The following is an 18,424-nucleotide window of genomic DNA, read 5'->3' as shown; positions in this document are numbered from 1 at the left end:
TCTGCACAGAGATGGCAGAAGGCAAATATTGTACTCCCCACAAATATTATTTTTCATGTATTCCCCACACAGCTGCCCCATCAATATGTTTTGCTTTTGATCAGGAAGGATCAACTATAGGGCTGAAAAAGGAGTTTATTGTATGGGGTAATAATGTAGGTACAAAACACACCTCACTGTACATGTCTTTGCTCAGGAAAAGGCTGAGACTTCCAAACCATTTTACATAGATGGGCACTGTCCAGACTCTCCTTAGTCTGAGCAGTACTGACCCTGCCTGTAACAGGAGCTATAGAGGTTCAAGGTTAATTCAAGATTTTAATACTGCTTTAATAATAATGATAATGATGATGATAATAATAATAACAACATAAAATGAGCAGGTAACCCTTGTGCTTTCACAGGCTGACGGCTTGTAAAACCTTTTGCCCCAGCAGCATATATTCATTTGAAGTGACATTGAATACTTAACATCATCACCTTCAGTATCCAATTATGTTGCTGTTATTCCCTATGTCCCACACTGTTACACTCAGAGCATGTTTAGCTCCATGCAGAACTCCCACCCTCCCCTCAAATTCACTTCCCAAGCAGTCAGCTGCAGGCTGCATCTCCTTGCAGATTCATTTTCACCTTTGAATTGGCTGCAGAGCAGATTTAGGCTGGTTTGTAAGAGGCTGCCTCCTGCAACAGCATCAGCAGCTTCACTGCCAGCTCCCCAACCTTCCTGTGCTGTGTGTCAACAGATGTATCCTACAGGGAGAGTCCCAGACTGGGAAAACAGGGAATGCCCAAGACGAGACACTGAGAGGACTAAGGTACATGTCCTCCCTCCGCTCATTCCCTGGCATGTTGTGATAGACAGGCTTTTTCCCAACTAAGTCACAGGATAATGTGACAGGATTGTAAATGTATGAAAATGCCTTAAATCCATCTCTTAAACAGCACTGGTAGTGTGGGGAATGGACTCTGTCCTAATCCATTTTTAATCTAATGCTAATTTAATCTTGTCCACTGCATGTTAACTATGAAATCAGGGAATACACTGTATGAATGGGCTGGCTTGGATAAACAGTAATTCCTAAACAGTGTCTCTGACTGTTAATGATGCACAACGGAGTTAACAGAGAATAATTCAGATTCCTCCAGTGCTGCTGTCCAAGGATGTTGTTGATGCACTCTTGTCCTGCCCAGGACAATGTTTTATCCTCAAAACAAATACCCAGCACACCTCAGTCCATCTCCCTCTCTCTTTTTCTGTCACTCTTCTTCCATTCATAAAAATAACACTTTTTTCTTGTAAGGATGTGTGAAACTGTACATCCTATTATATGCCTTTGGGAAGAGACTGAGCTATAAAGCTGTGTATTGCAAGGGGTAAGAAGCATTTATATACTTTGACCAACCCAGATTCCTTGTAAAAATCCAGTCTAAAGATGTTAACATCATTTCTTTTAACCAACAGCTCTGATTTCTGTTCCCCTTCCCTTTGCTCAACTTAGGATAAATTGTTTCAGAATGGCAATATTGATGTATTTCACTTACCTGCTTCCCCATGGCCAGATATAACATATTCCAAGAACACAATCAGCATGATGCCTTTATGCTGCATGGCTGTCAGCAGAATAGCTGTCCTCAGTGAAGCAAAAGAGAGCTGCAATGACCTACAGGTTTGGTGCTTGCATGGCTTTTCTGTGCTTGCTTGCTTTCTCTCTGCTCACCTTCCCCTCAGTGCAGGCAGGGGTCAAGGCTGCTGCCTCATTCTTCTTGTTCTTGTTTGGGTCCAGAGCTGTTTGGGGGGTGTGTGTGTGGGGGGGGTCCTCAGGGCTCAGATGCTTTCTGGGTGTCACCCATCCATTGCTTCCAATAAGAAGGATTCCGGGTGTCTTCACCCCTCTCCATGCAGCGGGCAGGAGACGTTCGCATCCCTGAGCGCCTCAGCGAGCTCCGTTCCGTCCGGCCCTTGGCGGGTGGATGAAAGCTATTCGGAAACTTTCATTTCTGCTCCTTGCTTTCGGAGGAGCTTGGTTCTGGTTCTGGCTCTGCCTCGACTCCCCTTGGCGACCTTCCCCAGCGGCTGATGGTGGCGCTGGGGTCCGGGCAGCGCGCCCTTAGCAGGGTACCCCCGGACCTTCTCTCCCTTTGCTCCCTGCAGCGGAGGGTCATAGAAGAGCGGAGCTGGCTTTTCTCCCTGAGGGATGATGAGAAGCAAGTGCTTTCTTGGCTCTTCTCCTCTCTCTTGCCTTGTATTTTGGTTTGGTTTATTTTATATCACTTCCCTCCTCCCTCCGCTCTCACGGAAGCCACTTCTCCCCCACCTCCAAGGGATTTGCTTCACACAGCGAGCGCCAGGGAGTGGAAAACGAAGCCAAGGGCAGCCCCTCGGGGACGGGGCCGGTGCCCGGGAGGTCCCGGCTGCCGCTGCCTCCGGAGCGCGGCTCTACCCGGGGCTTGTGGGCTGCGCAGGGCAGAAGGGCAGGGGAGGAGATGCGATGCCCAGCGCCAGGAGAGAGGGGAGACAGGGAAGAGGGGGGACGCTGGGGAATCCTTCCTCCCTCCTGCTCCAGCAGCGCTTGGGCTGGGTGTCCTTCCTCCCGACGGTGCCTGGTTATCTTCAAGTTTTGGCCGTGCCTCCCTTCAGCCTCTAGCGCATCTCTCAGTCCTAACTGGGCAGTTCTCCTCTCTGGTCCTGTCTGGCTGCAGAGGGGATTATTCTAACATGTGATCTTCTTCCTGCTCTTTATATGTGCTTGGAGGGTGGGGGGGTTTGTCGGGAGGAGGAGGATGGGTCGGTTCCGCACCTCCTCGTCGGCTGCGCTGGTCCTTGCCGTGCTCAGATGCAGGCGTTGCGTTCCAGCCACATCTTCTCCTCCAGGAGCCGGTGTCTGTCCCTCTGTCTGTGTCTGTGTGTGCAGGGCGGGGGCACCGCGCTGCCCGCCCGGCCGGTGCCCGCTGTCCCTGCAGCACCCTCTGCCCGCCCGGCCGGAGCACGACACCCGCCCTGCGCCGGGCACTGCCCGGAGCATCCCTCTCCGGTACCCAAAGGCAGCCCAAAGGCATGAGGAGAGCGGGGGGGCGGTGGTGTCTTTGGGGTTCATAGGTGCACAAACGGGCACAGGAGCAGGGTTTCTTTCCATCATCACAGACCTGAGCTGGGACGAACCTGGAAGTGAGGGGACCTGGGGCTTTCCAGAGAAGCCGGGGTGTCTGCTGGGGCATCATCACTGGCTCAGCAAACACCGGCCATGTCCCTGGAGCTGGATATACTCAGGTAACTCCATCACAAAGCTCACAGGGAGGCTCCAGCGTGCAGCAAACGGGGTGAAAGTGCTCAGCCCCAGAAATCATTTATTTCAGTGAGTTCCCCCCCCCCAGCTTCATTCTCTCTATCTTCACTTTTCACACCATTCAATTCTGGATGTCACAGAGGGAAGCAGGTCTGATGGGAGTCGAGATATAGACAGGGTTATTCTTGCACTCATGTGTGTGCAGGATCAGATCTTGGAGGGATTTGGAGGATGTGGGTCATAAAGAATAATAAGGACAGATTTATTTCCCTTGGGGGTGGGAATGTTCACATAAGGCAGGGTTATTTAGCTCAGTTTTGGGGCAGATTTTCTGTCTTTACCCTTCCCTTCCTTTTGTATGTTTTTAATACGAAAGCCCACCAGAAATTCTTTAAATAGGAAGAATTCTTCTCCCTCTCCTTTTTGTCTTTGCCTTTTGTTTGAAAGCAGCTAAACCAGTGTATAAATACAAACCAAAACTCTCCTGCCATGAATGACAGGTAGCATCCTTCAGAGGTTTGAGTCTGCTGCACGCTCAGCTCCACTGGGATGCTCCCAGTTCTTTCAACTCGAACATCTTCAGTGAGAGCTGGGGATGTGCAGCATGTCCCAGAGCTGAAGGCGATGTGACATTAATGAGATGCTGTCATTTAATAACTGCGCTTTGTTGTCATCGCTTGGTGATTGCTGCCTTTGTGGGGAAATGCAATGGGGTTTTATTCCCAGGTTTTAGGCTCATTCCTAAGTGAAATGTTTCTCCCAGTCAGTTTCACCAGGCTTAAACTGTGGCACTTGAGAGAGTTGCCTGGCCAAGAGCTGTACTTCCATGGATGTAATAAAGTTCAAGAAGGTCCTGTGTTATTAAACAACTCAAAAGGGACAGCAGAGTTCATGCTGCACTGTAAGTGGGAAATCAAAGTGAAGTATATTCACTTAGGTGTGATGTCTGAGTGGCAGTACCCTATGGCTTTCTAGTTGTTTACTGTAGGGTATAAAAGTGACTTAGAGCTGAAAACCTTAATTTGTCCTCCCGATTATTGCCTGCCTTAAGAAAACCACTAGTTCCAATGGGTACATTTCCAGTTTAATACTTCTAATGTCCGTTTGTGCCTAGAAGCTAAGAGAAGCTAACACCTAACGGGCTGTAAATGATAACTGCTGTTACTTAGAAGATGAATTGGTGATGTCTGAGGAACAGCCCATACCTAGAGGTGTCAAACACAGAATGCCCATCTCAGCTGAACAGTGTGTATGAACAATGATGTGATCAATATTTAGTCAGAAATGTAAAAGCCCAATCCTTGAGGTCTCAGGCAAGGTTCCTGCTCCAGACCAGGGCTCTCACTAGGACACTGGGGCAATGAGAGGATTTGGAAGGTGTCTGAGTTTGCTCTAGTGGCTTAGTGACAAAGCACCCAGGGAGCCATCAGCAAAACGGTGAATCATTCATTTTGGGAGAGGAGGGAAGAGCCAATGGCATGGCACAGAGGGGAGAGGAGGGTCACCTCTGCCGCCTGCCCCTCTGCTTCACAGAGCTGTTCGCAGAAGCCAGAGGACAGGCTGTCCTCTTCTGATCACTGGGAGCGGAGGGATCTGCATCCCTTAGCATCCTGCTTGCCTGCACTCTCCTATTCCTTGCACCTCTCCAGTTTGCCTTGCCCTTCCTCCTTGGATTTCCTCAGCAGCTATGAGCAGCCTGAAGGAAATCTGTCGTGGCCTTCCTCTATACCCTTTGCCTGAAAACAGAGGTCGGAGGAAAGGAATACCCCATGCGCCCATGAGAACCCCTAATCTCACTGCTCAGGAGAAAAAGGTAACACGGGGTTTCACTGGGCCTCACTTCAGATCAATGCAGCTTAGAGCAGCAGATCTGATTGCCTCAAATGCTATTCTGAGCCTGGGCTTTGTGGGAAACGTGTTTCCTTGGCGTTATAATTCCAGTGGATAATGGGATGAAGTACTGGAAGCTCTTCTGCTTGCTTGTTTTCTTCCTCCCCCGGAGGTAACCAGGTTGGACACAGGGGCTTGGAGCAAGCTGCTCCAGTGGAAGGTGTCCCTGCCCGTGGCAGGGGTTGGAGCTGGAGGAGCTTTAAGGTCCCTTCCAACCCAAACCATTCTGTTTCCATGATTCTATGATATGAGGGAAATTTGCTGCCCAACAGCTTCCATGCCTTTAAATGGCTAAACAAGAGGCACTAGACTTCAACACTGTCAATCCAGTGTTGTTCTAGAAGATGAAATTACGAGTGCTGTTGCAAAACCACTTCATATGTATGGGAGTGAAAGCTATCTGAATAAAAGATCCAAAGATACTTTATTTAATCCGGTAGCCCGAGAATCCTGGAATTTAGGGAAGTTTCTAGGGAGCCGAGTTAATTATTTGTCCTTAGTTGTGTAATTCTTTTCCAGTCTCTTTTTGTTTGAATAGCCTACGCACACACTAAAGTAATCATTGCATTATTCCAGGCTAGAGATTTAGAACATAATCAGCAGCAGAACATAATGGTCAATGGGTGGAGATCCATAGGAATTTGTGGGGGAGAGGACAAGGTGGGATCCTTAGTTTGAAAGTCTGTGCTTCCTCACATGCAGCATCACTTGGAGTGTGACACTGTGGTCAGAGCACCGAAGTTCCTTCCCCCTAACAAGCTGCACACAACTCCTTTGCCTTCGTGGGAGTTCCCCCCTGGCATCAGCTGCCAAATTCCTTCAAAGTCCACTTCCACAAGCTGAGGAGCGCCTAGGGAAAGGGTGGAAAGAGGAACAGCTGGGAGATATCCAAAGAGGATTTACTTCAATGTCAGGAGCATTCATGGCTGAGGCATCCTGTCTGTGCCTGGGACAGCTCACACACATGGAACTGTGCTACCAAGTGTGCAGAAGAAGGCTGTGGTGATGGCTCTGAAGATAAAGGAGGGGGTAGTGAGCTCCGCTGCACGTCAGAACATTGCCAAGCGTCTCCATTTTATTCCTTGCCTTTGCTAAATCGTTTTTCCCCTGCTATAGCATGGAGGAGTCAATGTGGTAGGACAGGAGACAATATCTCTCAGAAGGATGCCAAACCTTACTCTTTACCTAGGGAGAGAAAGGTAATGACAGAAGTCCTCAATCCTTGTACAGAAACTGGAACAGTCTCCTGCCTCCTTTAAGTGTTGCAGGAGGACAGCAATAGGCTGATTTTCCAGCCCCAGTCTACTGTCTAACATCCTACCCTCATCTCTCCCTATTACCTACCACGTGTGATAAGAGGTCATGCTAGCTGGGTTTTTATTAGACTATTAGAGATTTAAAAGCTTCCTTTCTGCTTTATTTTACTCTGAATCCTCCACCTTAAACTCTTGACAGAGTCAGGGGCTCTGATATTTATTTGATATCTGAAAGGTCAAATCTCTCTTTCTAAGAGCTGTTTCACACTTAGAAAGCATGTAGACAGAAAGGTTGTCTAACTGTGAGCTGGTTTTTAAGTCTTGAGACAGCCTTCCAGCTTTTGTTGACAGTGTGTAATGCTGAGCATATTGTAAGGCTTATCTGTATGTGTGACACTGTTTTCTGACTGAAGTACTCAGAGCTCTGACAGAAATGAAGTTAATGATAATGAATCTACTGATTTCCTCAGGATTTGTCCATCTCTTCACATGCCTTCAATCCAGTTTTGCAATAACAACCCTTAGGACTGCCAATGCTTTATTTTCTTGGACCTCCTTTGGTAGTTATAATAGAAACCCTGGGAGATTTATAAAGCCGTGTGCTTTGGGGCTTGCTGAAGAAGTATATAATTCTTCCTATCATACCAACTTCAATCTCTTTGGATAAATCAAACCATTTCTCAGAACTGATTCTCTTCCTGTGTTTCCTGAGTTCTCTTCTTTGTCTGTAGCCTGGACCAGCCTCATCCTCCCTCTTTGCCTCTGCAGCATTTCTGTTTCTCAGCGTCTGTATCTTACTGTAAATACACTGCAAAGAAACTGCCCTTAAAATCTTATGCATGATGTGTCCTTCACAGAACAGGGATGTTGCATCCTCAGTAATCAATGACATTCAATTGCATGTGCCCTTCTCAGTGTTGCTCAGCATCAGAAAACAATGGCACACCTTCATCCACGCAGTGATTCCCTTATGTATCTTAGGGCTATGTCATGCTGCAGTCTTCCTGCTGCCCCAGCATCATCATCAGCATCATCATCATCATCATCATCTGTCACCTGTGTATCTGTCACAAGGCCCTAAGGTCAGTAATGGGCCTTGATGAGCCTCACCTGAAATCTCCACCCATGCCCTCTGCCCATAGGCTTAAGGGCTCTATTTAAGCTGAGGCCTGGGCTCTCCATCTTAGCTGTGGTGGAGATGTGTCTGTCTGTAGTTCTATCACTGGAGTATCTCTGTGCCCAGCCGTGAGCCTCATTGATCTGGTCTCTAACCTGTGGGCCTTCCTGCTGATCTCTGGGCACTTTCTGTCTGTGGTGACCATCACCAGACCTGGTCCTGACTCGCACCCCTGCCTTGACTGCTCACCTGCACATCACCATAATCTTGCCTGGTGGCTTGGACTCCTGGTGGCTGCCATCCCTGGGCTGCCCAGCTCTTCTCTGCAGGTACTGTGAGGCTGGACCCTGGCTGGTGAGGTATCTGTCCTGCTGGCTCTGTTACTCTGCTTGCTCCCTTTTTCCTTCAGGAACAATTGGTCTTTGCTTCATGACATCCTAGTGCAAAGAGCTGCAACCAGAGCCTGTGAAGTCACACAGCACCTGAAGTGCTTCAATATTCTGCAGAAGCAGCAGGACACTTGACCTTAATGGTTGCTTCACACATCCAGAAATAAGGCTGCTTTTAAGTTTCTATGTGGCTTGGGAAGGCCAGTTTGTTGGCTCCTGTTTTGGAACATCTGGATGATAAAGAACTTGGGAAGCTTTTTCACAGCCCACAAAGTATTTATAGTAATGGTCAGTCAGACATCACCATGTTTACTTCCTGAGCTGATCTAAGCTGGGACCTATCAGGAAGAATAATACATGAAACAACAGTCTTGCTTTTACAGTTGCTGCTTTTAGAATAGTGCCACCAAATGTTCTGGGCCTGGATGTCATCAGGCAGAAGATGATGGGTGGGAGACAAGCAATATCCGCAGTGTAAGAGGGGCAGAACAAAGAATGAGGCTGTTGTAGAGTTAAGCTATTTTTTTCCTCTCCTCACGCTTACCTTTTCCCTTTGAGCCTGCAAATCTCAGTGTTTGAGTGTCTTGGGATTCTTCAGTTGGAAGTCCTGATGATGCTGTTATAAAATGGAAATGAATGGTATTCCTTCTGAAGAGGCCCTGTCTCCTCAGCAAACACCAATTAGGGAGGAGGCTGGTATGCTTGATTCCTCAAGAGACTCACCCAACAAAGATATTTACAGCTGTTTGATTGGAGCAGGATTTCATGGGTTCTGTTGACATTGACAGGTCTGAATCTTGGCTGGATAGCAGCAGGATCATGTTTTACTGTGTAAATGCCAATGAACACAGAAGAAGACACCCTAATAGTGACTAGAGCTTAAACATGAGTCAAAGAGTAGATCCAGCTGGCACATCTAAGAGGAAGACTTTGCATCTGATGCTTGCCCTGCATTGGATAGGTTAGAATGATGTTTTATATGGAGCTTTAATGAAACATAAGAAATAATGACTGTGTATTGCCTGTCCACAAAAGCATAGTGATCAGCCTATTTGAATTTGCTCCTTGAGTGCCTTTCCTAGTTATTCTGTTTGACTCCATAATGAATATGCAAGATTCTTCCTGATGCACATGGCAATTGCCCTTTCATAAAGCAGCCAGGCTCTATCTAAGCAATTTTCAGTGCCCAGCTCTCCTACTGAGAGACTGTTTCAGAGCCTCTTATATTTAAATTAGTTTAATTTCAGGACTACATTTATAGGTAATTCACAGCCATTTATTCCTCTTCGGCATTTTCCTGATGCTCCTTCCTGCTTTGATGCTTATCCTGCAGTGAGACAGCAATCAAATGTCACCTTTGTTCAGTTCAGCTAAACAAGCTGCAGTCTTAGTCCTCTTTTATAGGATCCCTATTGTCTGCCCAACCAAGGTGCCCTTCCCACCCTTCATGTCACATCCAAGTTCATGTTTCATTAATGTTTGCATCATCAAAATTCAAGCTTCTGTTGGTGTGTAGCACTAATAGGATAGAGGCTCAGACTGAGTGAATTCATTTGGAAACCCAAACAGATTTTACTTGCTTGTATTTTTAGGGCAAAGAGAAATATTTGCCTGTTAGTTTCATTATAACTACAAATAATGTATTGATCAAAGCCTGCGTGATCCTTGCCAACCTGGAAGCAAAGCACTTACCCTGATAGCTCTCACATGCAGCCAAAATGCCAAATTCAGTGATGTTTTCCTCTTTGCTGTGTTGTTTTAAGGGGTGTGAATGGTTTTATTCGTGCTTTAGAAACTCCTTGGATCGGGAACTCACTGTGGTTGTTTGCCTCTGAGGCTGACTTTGAAAATCCCCATGTATTCTGTCATGGTGTGGATATAGCTGGGGTTTTTGTGTTCATTAATAACATGCCCTTGAAAAATGACTGCTTATCTAACTGGAGAAGAATAAGGCGGTGGTTGAAATGGTGTTTGTATTTGCTCAGCTGGTAAATAGGTTTTCCCCTTTGTCATTCTCTGCATGGAACGGCAAATGTAATTTGGAGGGGTTTTACTGGTCAGCTGGTGCACATCAGTATAGCTTCACTGATGTGAAAGGGTCTGACTCAGACCTGTTCGGGAGCAAGCGTGCCAACAAACCCCTCTGTTAGTATGAGGCATTTTGAGATTGAGATACTGTTCTTTCAGTTGCTCTAAGGTGTGTGAGACCAGGCTGCTCAAATGAAGGGGCTGGAGAGCTCTAACCGTATGAGCCAGCCCATAGTCATGTTGAATTAGGAGTTGTATTACTGAGCTGAGGGCTTTAGACAGCTTTTCAGGACTTCTTACCACGATGGACGGTGATGATACCTGGACTGGATGCTTCTTGATGCCTTTGTTTTAGATACCTGTACTACAGCCAACCCCTTCACTTCATCCGGAAAATACTTGTTCTGTAACTCTTTGAAATGCCAACAAAATGTATCACAAACATGGGGTGTCCTTGCTATAACAGCCCTCTCCAAAACTGGGGTTTCCTGGTGGTTTTATAGACTGTTATTGGGTTTGAAAGCAAGCGTGGTCCCTTACTACCCTTTCTACAGCTATTAAATCGGCCTAATGAAGATGTGGAATTCCATATGACTTGTAGGTCTCGACTAAAAGTCATTTGCATAGTGTCACCGCTTGTCAGGGAACTTACAAAGTCTTTTAGCATCCTTGCATGAAATTGGCTTTTCAAAGATTACGAGATCTTTATTCTCATTATGGTTTTAATCAAATGGGACATGGAATACAGATACATGACTGTTACTAAAGATAGTGGTTTATTTATGGCTTCTTTCATCCAAAAGGACATACTGTACTTTGCAAACCATGGGCAATGTCTTTGAAGACAACAGAATATAAGCCACGTAGCATCATCTGCAGAGTTTAATTCAGTGCCTATTAATCATGTAAGCTAATTTGGAAGTGATACATGTAGCATCAGCAACATAATGTATTGCAGAGGGTGGTGGTTTATGTAGTGAATCTTTAATAAGTCTTAGCCTAAGAACATCTTCATCTGGGAGTATGTCACATAACTCAGGGCTGAGTTCCCTCTTTTGAAGGTCCCCAGTGTCTGTAGGAGCTCAGGGTCCCAGTCTAAGGAATTCTGAATGCTTTCCTTGGTAGTTCAGTGCCCCCTAGCACTGTGAGAGGGAAAGCATCCATATCTGACATTGGGATTGAGCACTACTGAACAGATCTCCAAGGTTTTTCCATGACTGAACAGATCTCCAAGGTCTTTCCATGCATATTTGGTCTGGGATGGAGAGAGTTACGTGTGTCCAGGAATTGCATCTACAAGGGCCTACACTTCAACAGGAAAGCAGGAATAGAGCTCCTCTGGTGTAAGCTTGGCCTTTAAAATCGCCCCATCCTTGTGATAGCTTAGGCAGGCTTCCAGTTGAGTCTGGCTAAGGTTCAGGGCCACCTTCCTTCCTCCGTTTCTCTTTTACCTCGACTTTTGTCTCTGGGTGTTTTTGGCAGCTGGCTTTGCGCAATGCCTTGCGTTATTTCCCACCTGAAATACAAAAGAAGCTGGCACTGGAATTTGCTGAGGAGCTCCGGCTGTATGGCCACATCTACATGTACAGGTTCTTCCCAGAGATCGAGATGAGGTAAGGACTGGATAACTCACACTGTATTTGGTTGATAACCACCTTTCGCCTGTGGAACTGACCTTTAAAGAGTGGCATTGCTGTGTCCTAATTTACCTCTTGTAGAAGTCGTGTCATAACATACCAATGAAGTGCTTCATCTGAATAAATTGGATGTTCTGTGTATCATTAGAAGCAGTGGTTTCATTTCCAGTGAGGAGTACTACATGGTTTGGGATGCTCTTCTGTAAAGCTGCATAACACTGATCCTTCATCCCCCTGCTTTTGTCCTCATGAATCCCATGGCACTAGCAGGGAGACAGTGTGCACCTTTCCAGACAGCCTGGGCCAGGGCTAGGAGAGTCACACTGCTGGAAAGCTCAGCACCATTCAACACATGGAAAGAATTGTGCAAGGTTGTGTGCTTGGTTTACCATAAATGCCAGCTTTACTGTGCACAGAGACCCCAGATGCTGTGCCCCATGGCAGGTCTTAGTTTCTAAAGGCCAGTCATTACGCAGAGGCCTCTGATTGCAACCTGGGCAGAAAACTTGAGGTGCTGCAAGTCAAGTTTCAGCTGAACCAAGAGGTAAGACCAGATGAGTGGATGGGTTCAGACCTGCTGTGAGTGGCTGGTTGTTTCCCAGTCCGATAAAGAAGGTTTTCTGGGCTTAATAGGAAGGCAGTACATCTTTCCATCATTGGAACCTGTACCTGACCCTGGTTTGTAATGTGCTGCGCCTGTTGATCTTGGAGCATCACTTCATTCTGGGGCTGATGGGGCTAATGTGTGTGAAGCAGAACAGTTTCAGAGAGGGCTGCCAGGGGCTAGCTGCTTTTTTTAGACTGATGGATTCCTTTTTGCATCCAGCAGGCGCCTGGTTAATGTCTACACAGGAATCTGAATAAAGCAGGGGACCAGAAAGCACTCTGATTTCCACAGACATCCATATTTCTGTGCTGCCCATACTAGCCTGGGGTCAGCTGCCGTAGAATTCAGCTAAGGGGAAGACAATTGGAAGACTGTCTGACAGCTATTGCAGAGCTGGACTTCAGAGGACCCTAGTCCTGACCAGGGCACCTTCCAAGTAGGCTTCATGAGGCAGTCCACCAGCTTGTTTCCATCACTGGCATCAGTGACTATTTAATAGCTTCATTTCACTGATCGCTCTTTTAGATTCTTACAGTCTCAGATTAAGACAAAGCTTTTTGTTCTCTGTAGCCTGGTAGTTTTTGTTGTGTCCGAAGGAGCAGAGTCCAACTTGGTTCTGTTCCATTTAACAGCCATGTTCCCATACCAGCACACTCAACTGATATCTGAACTTCGGGCATCTTATGCTCTGAGCAATATTATGTGGAAATCCCTCCTCTTGATGCATTGGTATCATTCCACAGAAATCCTGTTGTTTTATCACATCAAGCTTAGAAAAGCAGCAAACATTAATAAAGTACGGTGGAAAACCTCCAATGCATTCCCTGCTGGTTTGGCAAAGACTACAAGGCATTTGGTTTAGTATCCTGATGTACAAAGCAAGGATAAAGTGCATATGATCGTGGGGGGAGCCCATTTATTAAATGTGTAGAATATATATTCCAGAACCTTTCCAGCGTAGCTGTCTTCCCTGTACAAACCAAGTGTCCAGCCGCTGAAGATTGATGGTCCAATAAAAGGAAGATCATTTAGAAACCATGTTAAATGATCCTGTCTGCCTTTAGGAATTCCAGCATCTCTAATGGTGGTGTTGCTTACAGAAGGGAAAGAGCAAAACTTCATCAATGGTTATACTGCCTTTTGGTATCATACCTTAGAGGCCTCAGCACAGTTGTACTGAGACCTGTGCAAACCCAGCAAAGGAATTGTCTCTGCCCTTAAGGGTGGCAGTGTAAATCTAGGATAGAAGTATTAGACCAGTTAGTTACAGCAAATGGTGGAGGAGAAGTTACCAGTGAGATGATTGCAGCAGTTGGCATTGAACCACACAAACCTGACTCAGGATACCTTTGTGAGGGCTTCCCATATCTCACCTCTCACCTGTCTGCATGAAAGGCGTCTTGTTCAGTAAAAAGGCCTATTTTTCTCCAAACTATTTCAGGTTTTGAGAGCTGCTTTGGGACTGAAATTCAAGCTGGGTTATCTTAGATAGGATCTTAAATAACAAGAGCTGCCGAGCCTGAAGGCAGCTTCCACTGATGCTGTTCTCCTTGGTGTGGCAGGATGTAGCTGCTTGGCCTGGTAACTGCATTAGAGAGGCCAGTTCCAGCCTTCCCAGAATAATCCGGTTTAAAGCAATGAGAGCTCTTGGCCACCACATGTACCAGTTACAATTCAGTGAATAAGCTGAATGCAGGTATTTTCTTTGCTTGGTCTGATAACAGTTAAACCTGACTCACTGTGGGGTGCGTGGTTGTGGTCGCCCTCATGAATCAGTGCCTCTCCTTAATTTCTGCCTCCTGTTTCAGAGCATACCCCATTGGAGAATACCCTTGCAAGACCAAATCAGCTGCTGCCATTATGTTGATGATCATGAATAATCTGGATCCCTCAGTGGCTCAGGTAAGGTACAGCGAAAATAAACTGGATTCATAGGGCAGCAGATGGGCAAGTTACATACTTGTATGTGCTCTCACATGAAACCTGAAGAATTCAGGCATATAGGATGAAATTAATCCTTGTGCAGATGATTCTTCTGCCATGGATTGAGTAAGATTTTAGTTGTTCATGAGTGTTTTGCTAGTTCTGTGCCCCAAGGTCCGTGCCAGCCCCTGTACATGGAGAGCTTGCTGCTGCGTGTTAACTAGGCATGTAAAGTGTGGTAGCTAACGGGTGATGTGCTAGAACATCCATTTCTGTGAGCCTGCAAGGGGCTAAAGCTGCTTCTATACTTGTGGTTCTGTTTTGATTCCTGGGCTTTGGAGTCTTTTGTATTAAGTTCTGCAGTTTCCTACTGTGTGCAGTTCTGAATCCTGCACAGTGGGTCCTGGTCCTAACACAGACCTCTGGGGCATCCTACACCACCAGCAAGGCTCACTCCAGCTTCCACTATAAACAAGAGCTTGGTTGTTACCTGTAACAAGTAGAGCTCAGCTCTCAGTACATTGCTGCTTCTACAACTTACGTTGAAAAATCAGTGCTGACGCTCTCTGCTTTGAAAGCTCATCCCTCAAGCACAGATTGACTGGAGGACTACAGGACCAGTCCATCCTTCCAAGCACTACCCAGTGTAATGCATAGAGGCATGCAACTATCCCCCTCTCCCCTGCTGCTCATTGACTCTTCCAGCTGTAAATGCCAGTGGCAACCAATCTCCAAGCTCACTCAGTCCCTCTAAAGGAGCTTACTGGGATGTCTGATACGGAAACAGCAACCAAGGAACAACGTTGTAGCATTCCGCACCCAAAATACCACCGTAACAATAACAAACACCGCATTTTGAAAAGGAATTCTCTTTTTTTTTTTCTTAATCACTTTAATAATGATATTTTCTGGTTTCAGGAACTCCGTGTTGCTACAATAAGCCCTAGAAAGGATTTATTACTGAGATTAAAAAACCAGCTTGGAGACACAGCAAAATGCTCCAGAAAAGTGCTTGCCTTATTGTTATCAATTGTCTTTTCCAGTTTCCTCAGGAGCTTGTCACTTATGGAGGGAACGGACAGGTCTTCAGCAACTGGGCCCAGGTAGGACATTGCTGCTTGTGCAGCTCGTTTCATGAAGCCAGTTTCACCCTCCCCCATGCACATTCTGCTTAGGCAGTTCGTGATAATTCTTGGCAGTCGTTGTCTCAAAACACTCCAAAACATCCTGTCTGGATAGAGGAATGCTCCCTTATGAGCTGCATAGACAGGGAGAGCTTTATTTAGTAAGGGGAGCACAGACAGCCCAACAGAAATACTAAACATACTACCATAAACAGACCAAGCTGCGTACGATGATGTAAAGACCAGTTCTTTCTCTGATGTGTTTGTATGTGCCTGTGTATTTAACACTGATAAATTTGGAGTCAAAATGAATTCTGTGTAATAAAAAAGTGTATCTTTTGCTTGTTTCTGGTGCTTTTGGAATACTTCTCACAGCAAGTAATGGAATTCAAAGGCTTTGATTTAGGAAAATGCAACCCTGAGTCATGCTTCGGTTTCCTGACCTGATAAATGGGAGTTAAATGGAAGTCTTGGACGGTTTTTGAGGCAGAACTGTTCTGAGTTGTTAAAAGAATGGTACCATGGCAATACACATCATTTCTTCATCCCGTGTATTGATTAGTCAATGCCAGTTAACTAATGCCTGTTAACTACTTGAGTTTTACACCATTTCTCGCTTGAGCAGTGCCAGCAGTTTATATAGCAGCCTTTATTGGACTGACATCCCCTATGCAGATGCTGGGCTACAAGGTGAAGTAGTAACACTGCCAAAGTCTGAAATACTCTCTTTTCTCTTGTTCTCATCCAAGCCAGAGCTATGACCTGCAGTTGTTTTGCAGCAGAACAAACAAAACCTTTTTGGTTTTGCTTACTTAGAGTAGCAATCACATGAATGATTCAGTTATGACAGAACATTTTGTTCTGTTTGTGGCTTGAAAACATGCTTTTTTTTTTTTGCAAATCATTGCAAAATTCATAATGAAAAGGTTGAGATTGGTTTCTATTGCCCATTTATATCATCCAGACCTTCCTTCTGAAGGAATGAACCATGCTCAGAGTTAACTTCACAAGCCTGCAACAGAACTGTTCTTTAAGCTAGGAAAGGCTTTTGTTTTCTCCATATTCATTGTGCCTTTCAAGGCAAAATGATCTCTGTTATAGCTTCTAGTTTTATTACAGCGTGTTCCCAGCCTGCCAAAGAATGGGCAGTTCAGCTGGTTACCGCTCCTGCCCTAGGACCAGACTTTGAGTATTCAACATATTTCATAGAACAAAAACATCTGTAAAGCAAGAGAGTAAATCTGGTAACTCCTTCCTGTTCAGCTGAACTTGCTCTTTGAGGTTAGAAGGGACTGGCTTCAAATCTGTACTGGTTTATATTGGAGCAAAGACACAATCGCACAGGTTAAGTGCCCATGACAAGTGGTTCTGTTTATTTGTCACTGATACTGCTGTCTCTTTCATCAGCAGTTCCTTTATTAACTCAAAACTTTGTGTCCCTTCATAAAACTCTGGTTTCAAGCTGGGATTCCAATATTACATGGGAAAGCTCCTCTCAGGCCAACCTGTCCCATCCTTAAAGTCCTGTGGAATATAATGGGCTTTGTGGTAGACCACAATGGATGTGAATCGATTCTATAGGCAGCTTAGATGATCAAACCCTACTTTTTGGCATACATCAGGAGTAACTATTGAATTATGCAGAGTTGAGATGCATTTATTTGTACACCCATGAGTGCCCCAAGGACTTTCTTCGCTCTCCATCGTGAAAGCCGATTTGTTTTTCTTTAGAAGAAAATGATTTCTTGTTTTAGTGCACGTTGTAATATCTATTTGTTGAAAACACGACAAGCACTAGAAGATGCTGGATTACTCATTTCAGGTTAGGATTAACAATATGCATGGGTATTTTAATCACCTATAGGGAAAACGTTGCAGCTTGGCTTTGGAAAGGTAGCCAGATCCAAATGGTTAAGCTCAGGGTAGAATTAGAATAGCTTTAAAAATGAAGGATTTCTGGGGTTTGTACAGGGGAAATGATTCTGGAGCTCATTCAGATTTCTGCTAGCTGGTGATTTATGTTTCCTGCTGAGTGATATCTCTTAATGCACTTCATTAAAAAGCAAGAATGTGTTGAGAGCTCTGGCTGTTATTCCATATGCGAATGCACCTCATTATCTATATAGCTGTCTTCATACTCAAAGTTTAGCAGCTTCACAAAGAAACATGAATGTAAGATGCAGATTCCCTCACTTTCCTTGCCTTCCCTTTCAGTTCTGGTTGGTAATGCACTATTTGTCAGAGATGACTGAAGAGCAAACACTGGTGATGTACAGTGGGCATCCTCTGGGACTCTTTCCCAGCTGTCTCTATGCTCCTCGATTGATCATTACTAATGGCATGGTAGGTATTAGCATCTTTTTTTCTGTTTTCCTCCTCTTCTGTTGAGTTTAAGTGCTGGAATTAAAATGTTATTTATGCTACCTGAGCTTACACACAGGAGAACCTGGGGTCCAAATTCTGCAGTGCTTATTCCAGTAGTTGCTCTCACCTCATGTGTGCTGATCTGCAGTGATGGAGGGAACAATCCTCTCCTTATTAGACAGCTCCTGTTCTGACTGAGCCCAAGCTATACATGTTCTTGGTCAAAACATTCAGCTAGGCTCAGTTTGGAAGATTTAAAAGCCTTCAGTAGGCAAACAGATGATTCTTAATCAGGTGCTCAGGTATCTGGACTGCTTTGCTTGGAAGCCAAGCTGGACAAGTGAACATGATGGTTCATTGCCAGTCTTCTGGGCTATTAAATATCTGTCTCCCTGCAGGCTAGTTCTGTGGCTACAGAACTGCTTTCCTTGAATTTGCATGACAGTCACACTGTCAGAAAGACCAGACATCTTGTTTTCTAGTACTAGAATACATAGAATAAACCACCTGAATTACTTCTGTTTTCAGTGTCTTTCTATGTGTGTGACAATAGCTAAAGAAATGTAAGCTGTTAAAAATACCTGCTTTAATCTCTAATTTGCTAATGTGGGTTTTCGTTTGATGGTTTTCTTAGGTTATTCCCAACTATTCCTCCAGAGATGAATATGAGAAGTTGTTTGCTTTGGGAGTAACAATGTAAGAAGATATCTCACCGTTTAAATAGATCAAATCCTTCACTAAAATGTGATTCAGGCATCAAGTAGTGGCTGCTTAAAATTTCTAATGCAGATGGATTTCAACT

General features: G+C 45.2%; 2 protein-coding genes across 2 annotated transcripts in view; one reads left to right on the top strand and one right to left on the bottom strand.

Annotated features, from left to right (window-relative positions):
- LOC308225049 (netrin-4-like) overlaps positions 1–1,612 on the bottom strand; it is a gene marked incomplete at both ends in the record, with an annotated part of 46,580 nt that extends 44,968 nt beyond the window's left edge. The window contains one exon of the mRNA XM_080625510.1: positions 1,546–1,612. Coding sequence (XP_080481636.1) covers positions 1,546–1,612 — 67 coding nt within the window. The remainder of the gene's footprint in view (positions 1–1,545) is intronic.
- Positions 1,613–4,974: 3,362 nt separating this feature from the next.
- Positions 4,975–18,424, top strand: part of UROC1 (urocanate hydratase 1) — a gene marked incomplete at both ends in the record, with an annotated part of 35,625 nt that continues 22,175 nt past the window's right edge. The window contains 6 exons of the mRNA XM_080625502.1: positions 4,975–5,100; positions 11,450–11,580; positions 14,020–14,113; positions 15,178–15,237; positions 17,473–17,601; positions 18,257–18,318. Of these exons, the coding sequence (XP_080481628.1) occupies positions 4,975–5,100; positions 11,450–11,580; positions 14,020–14,113; positions 15,178–15,237; positions 17,473–17,601; positions 18,257–18,318 (602 nt within the window). The remainder of the gene's footprint in view (positions 5,101–11,449; positions 11,581–14,019; positions 14,114–15,177; positions 15,238–17,472; positions 17,602–18,256; positions 18,319–18,424) is intronic.

The sequence above is a fragment of the Psittacula echo genome (assembly GCF_963264785.1).
Source record: "Psittacula echo genome assembly, chromosome: 9".
Taxonomy (NCBI): Eukaryota; Metazoa; Chordata; class Aves; order Psittaciformes; family Psittacidae; genus Psittacula; species Psittacula echo.
This window is presented reverse-complemented; position numbering and strand designations above follow the sequence as displayed.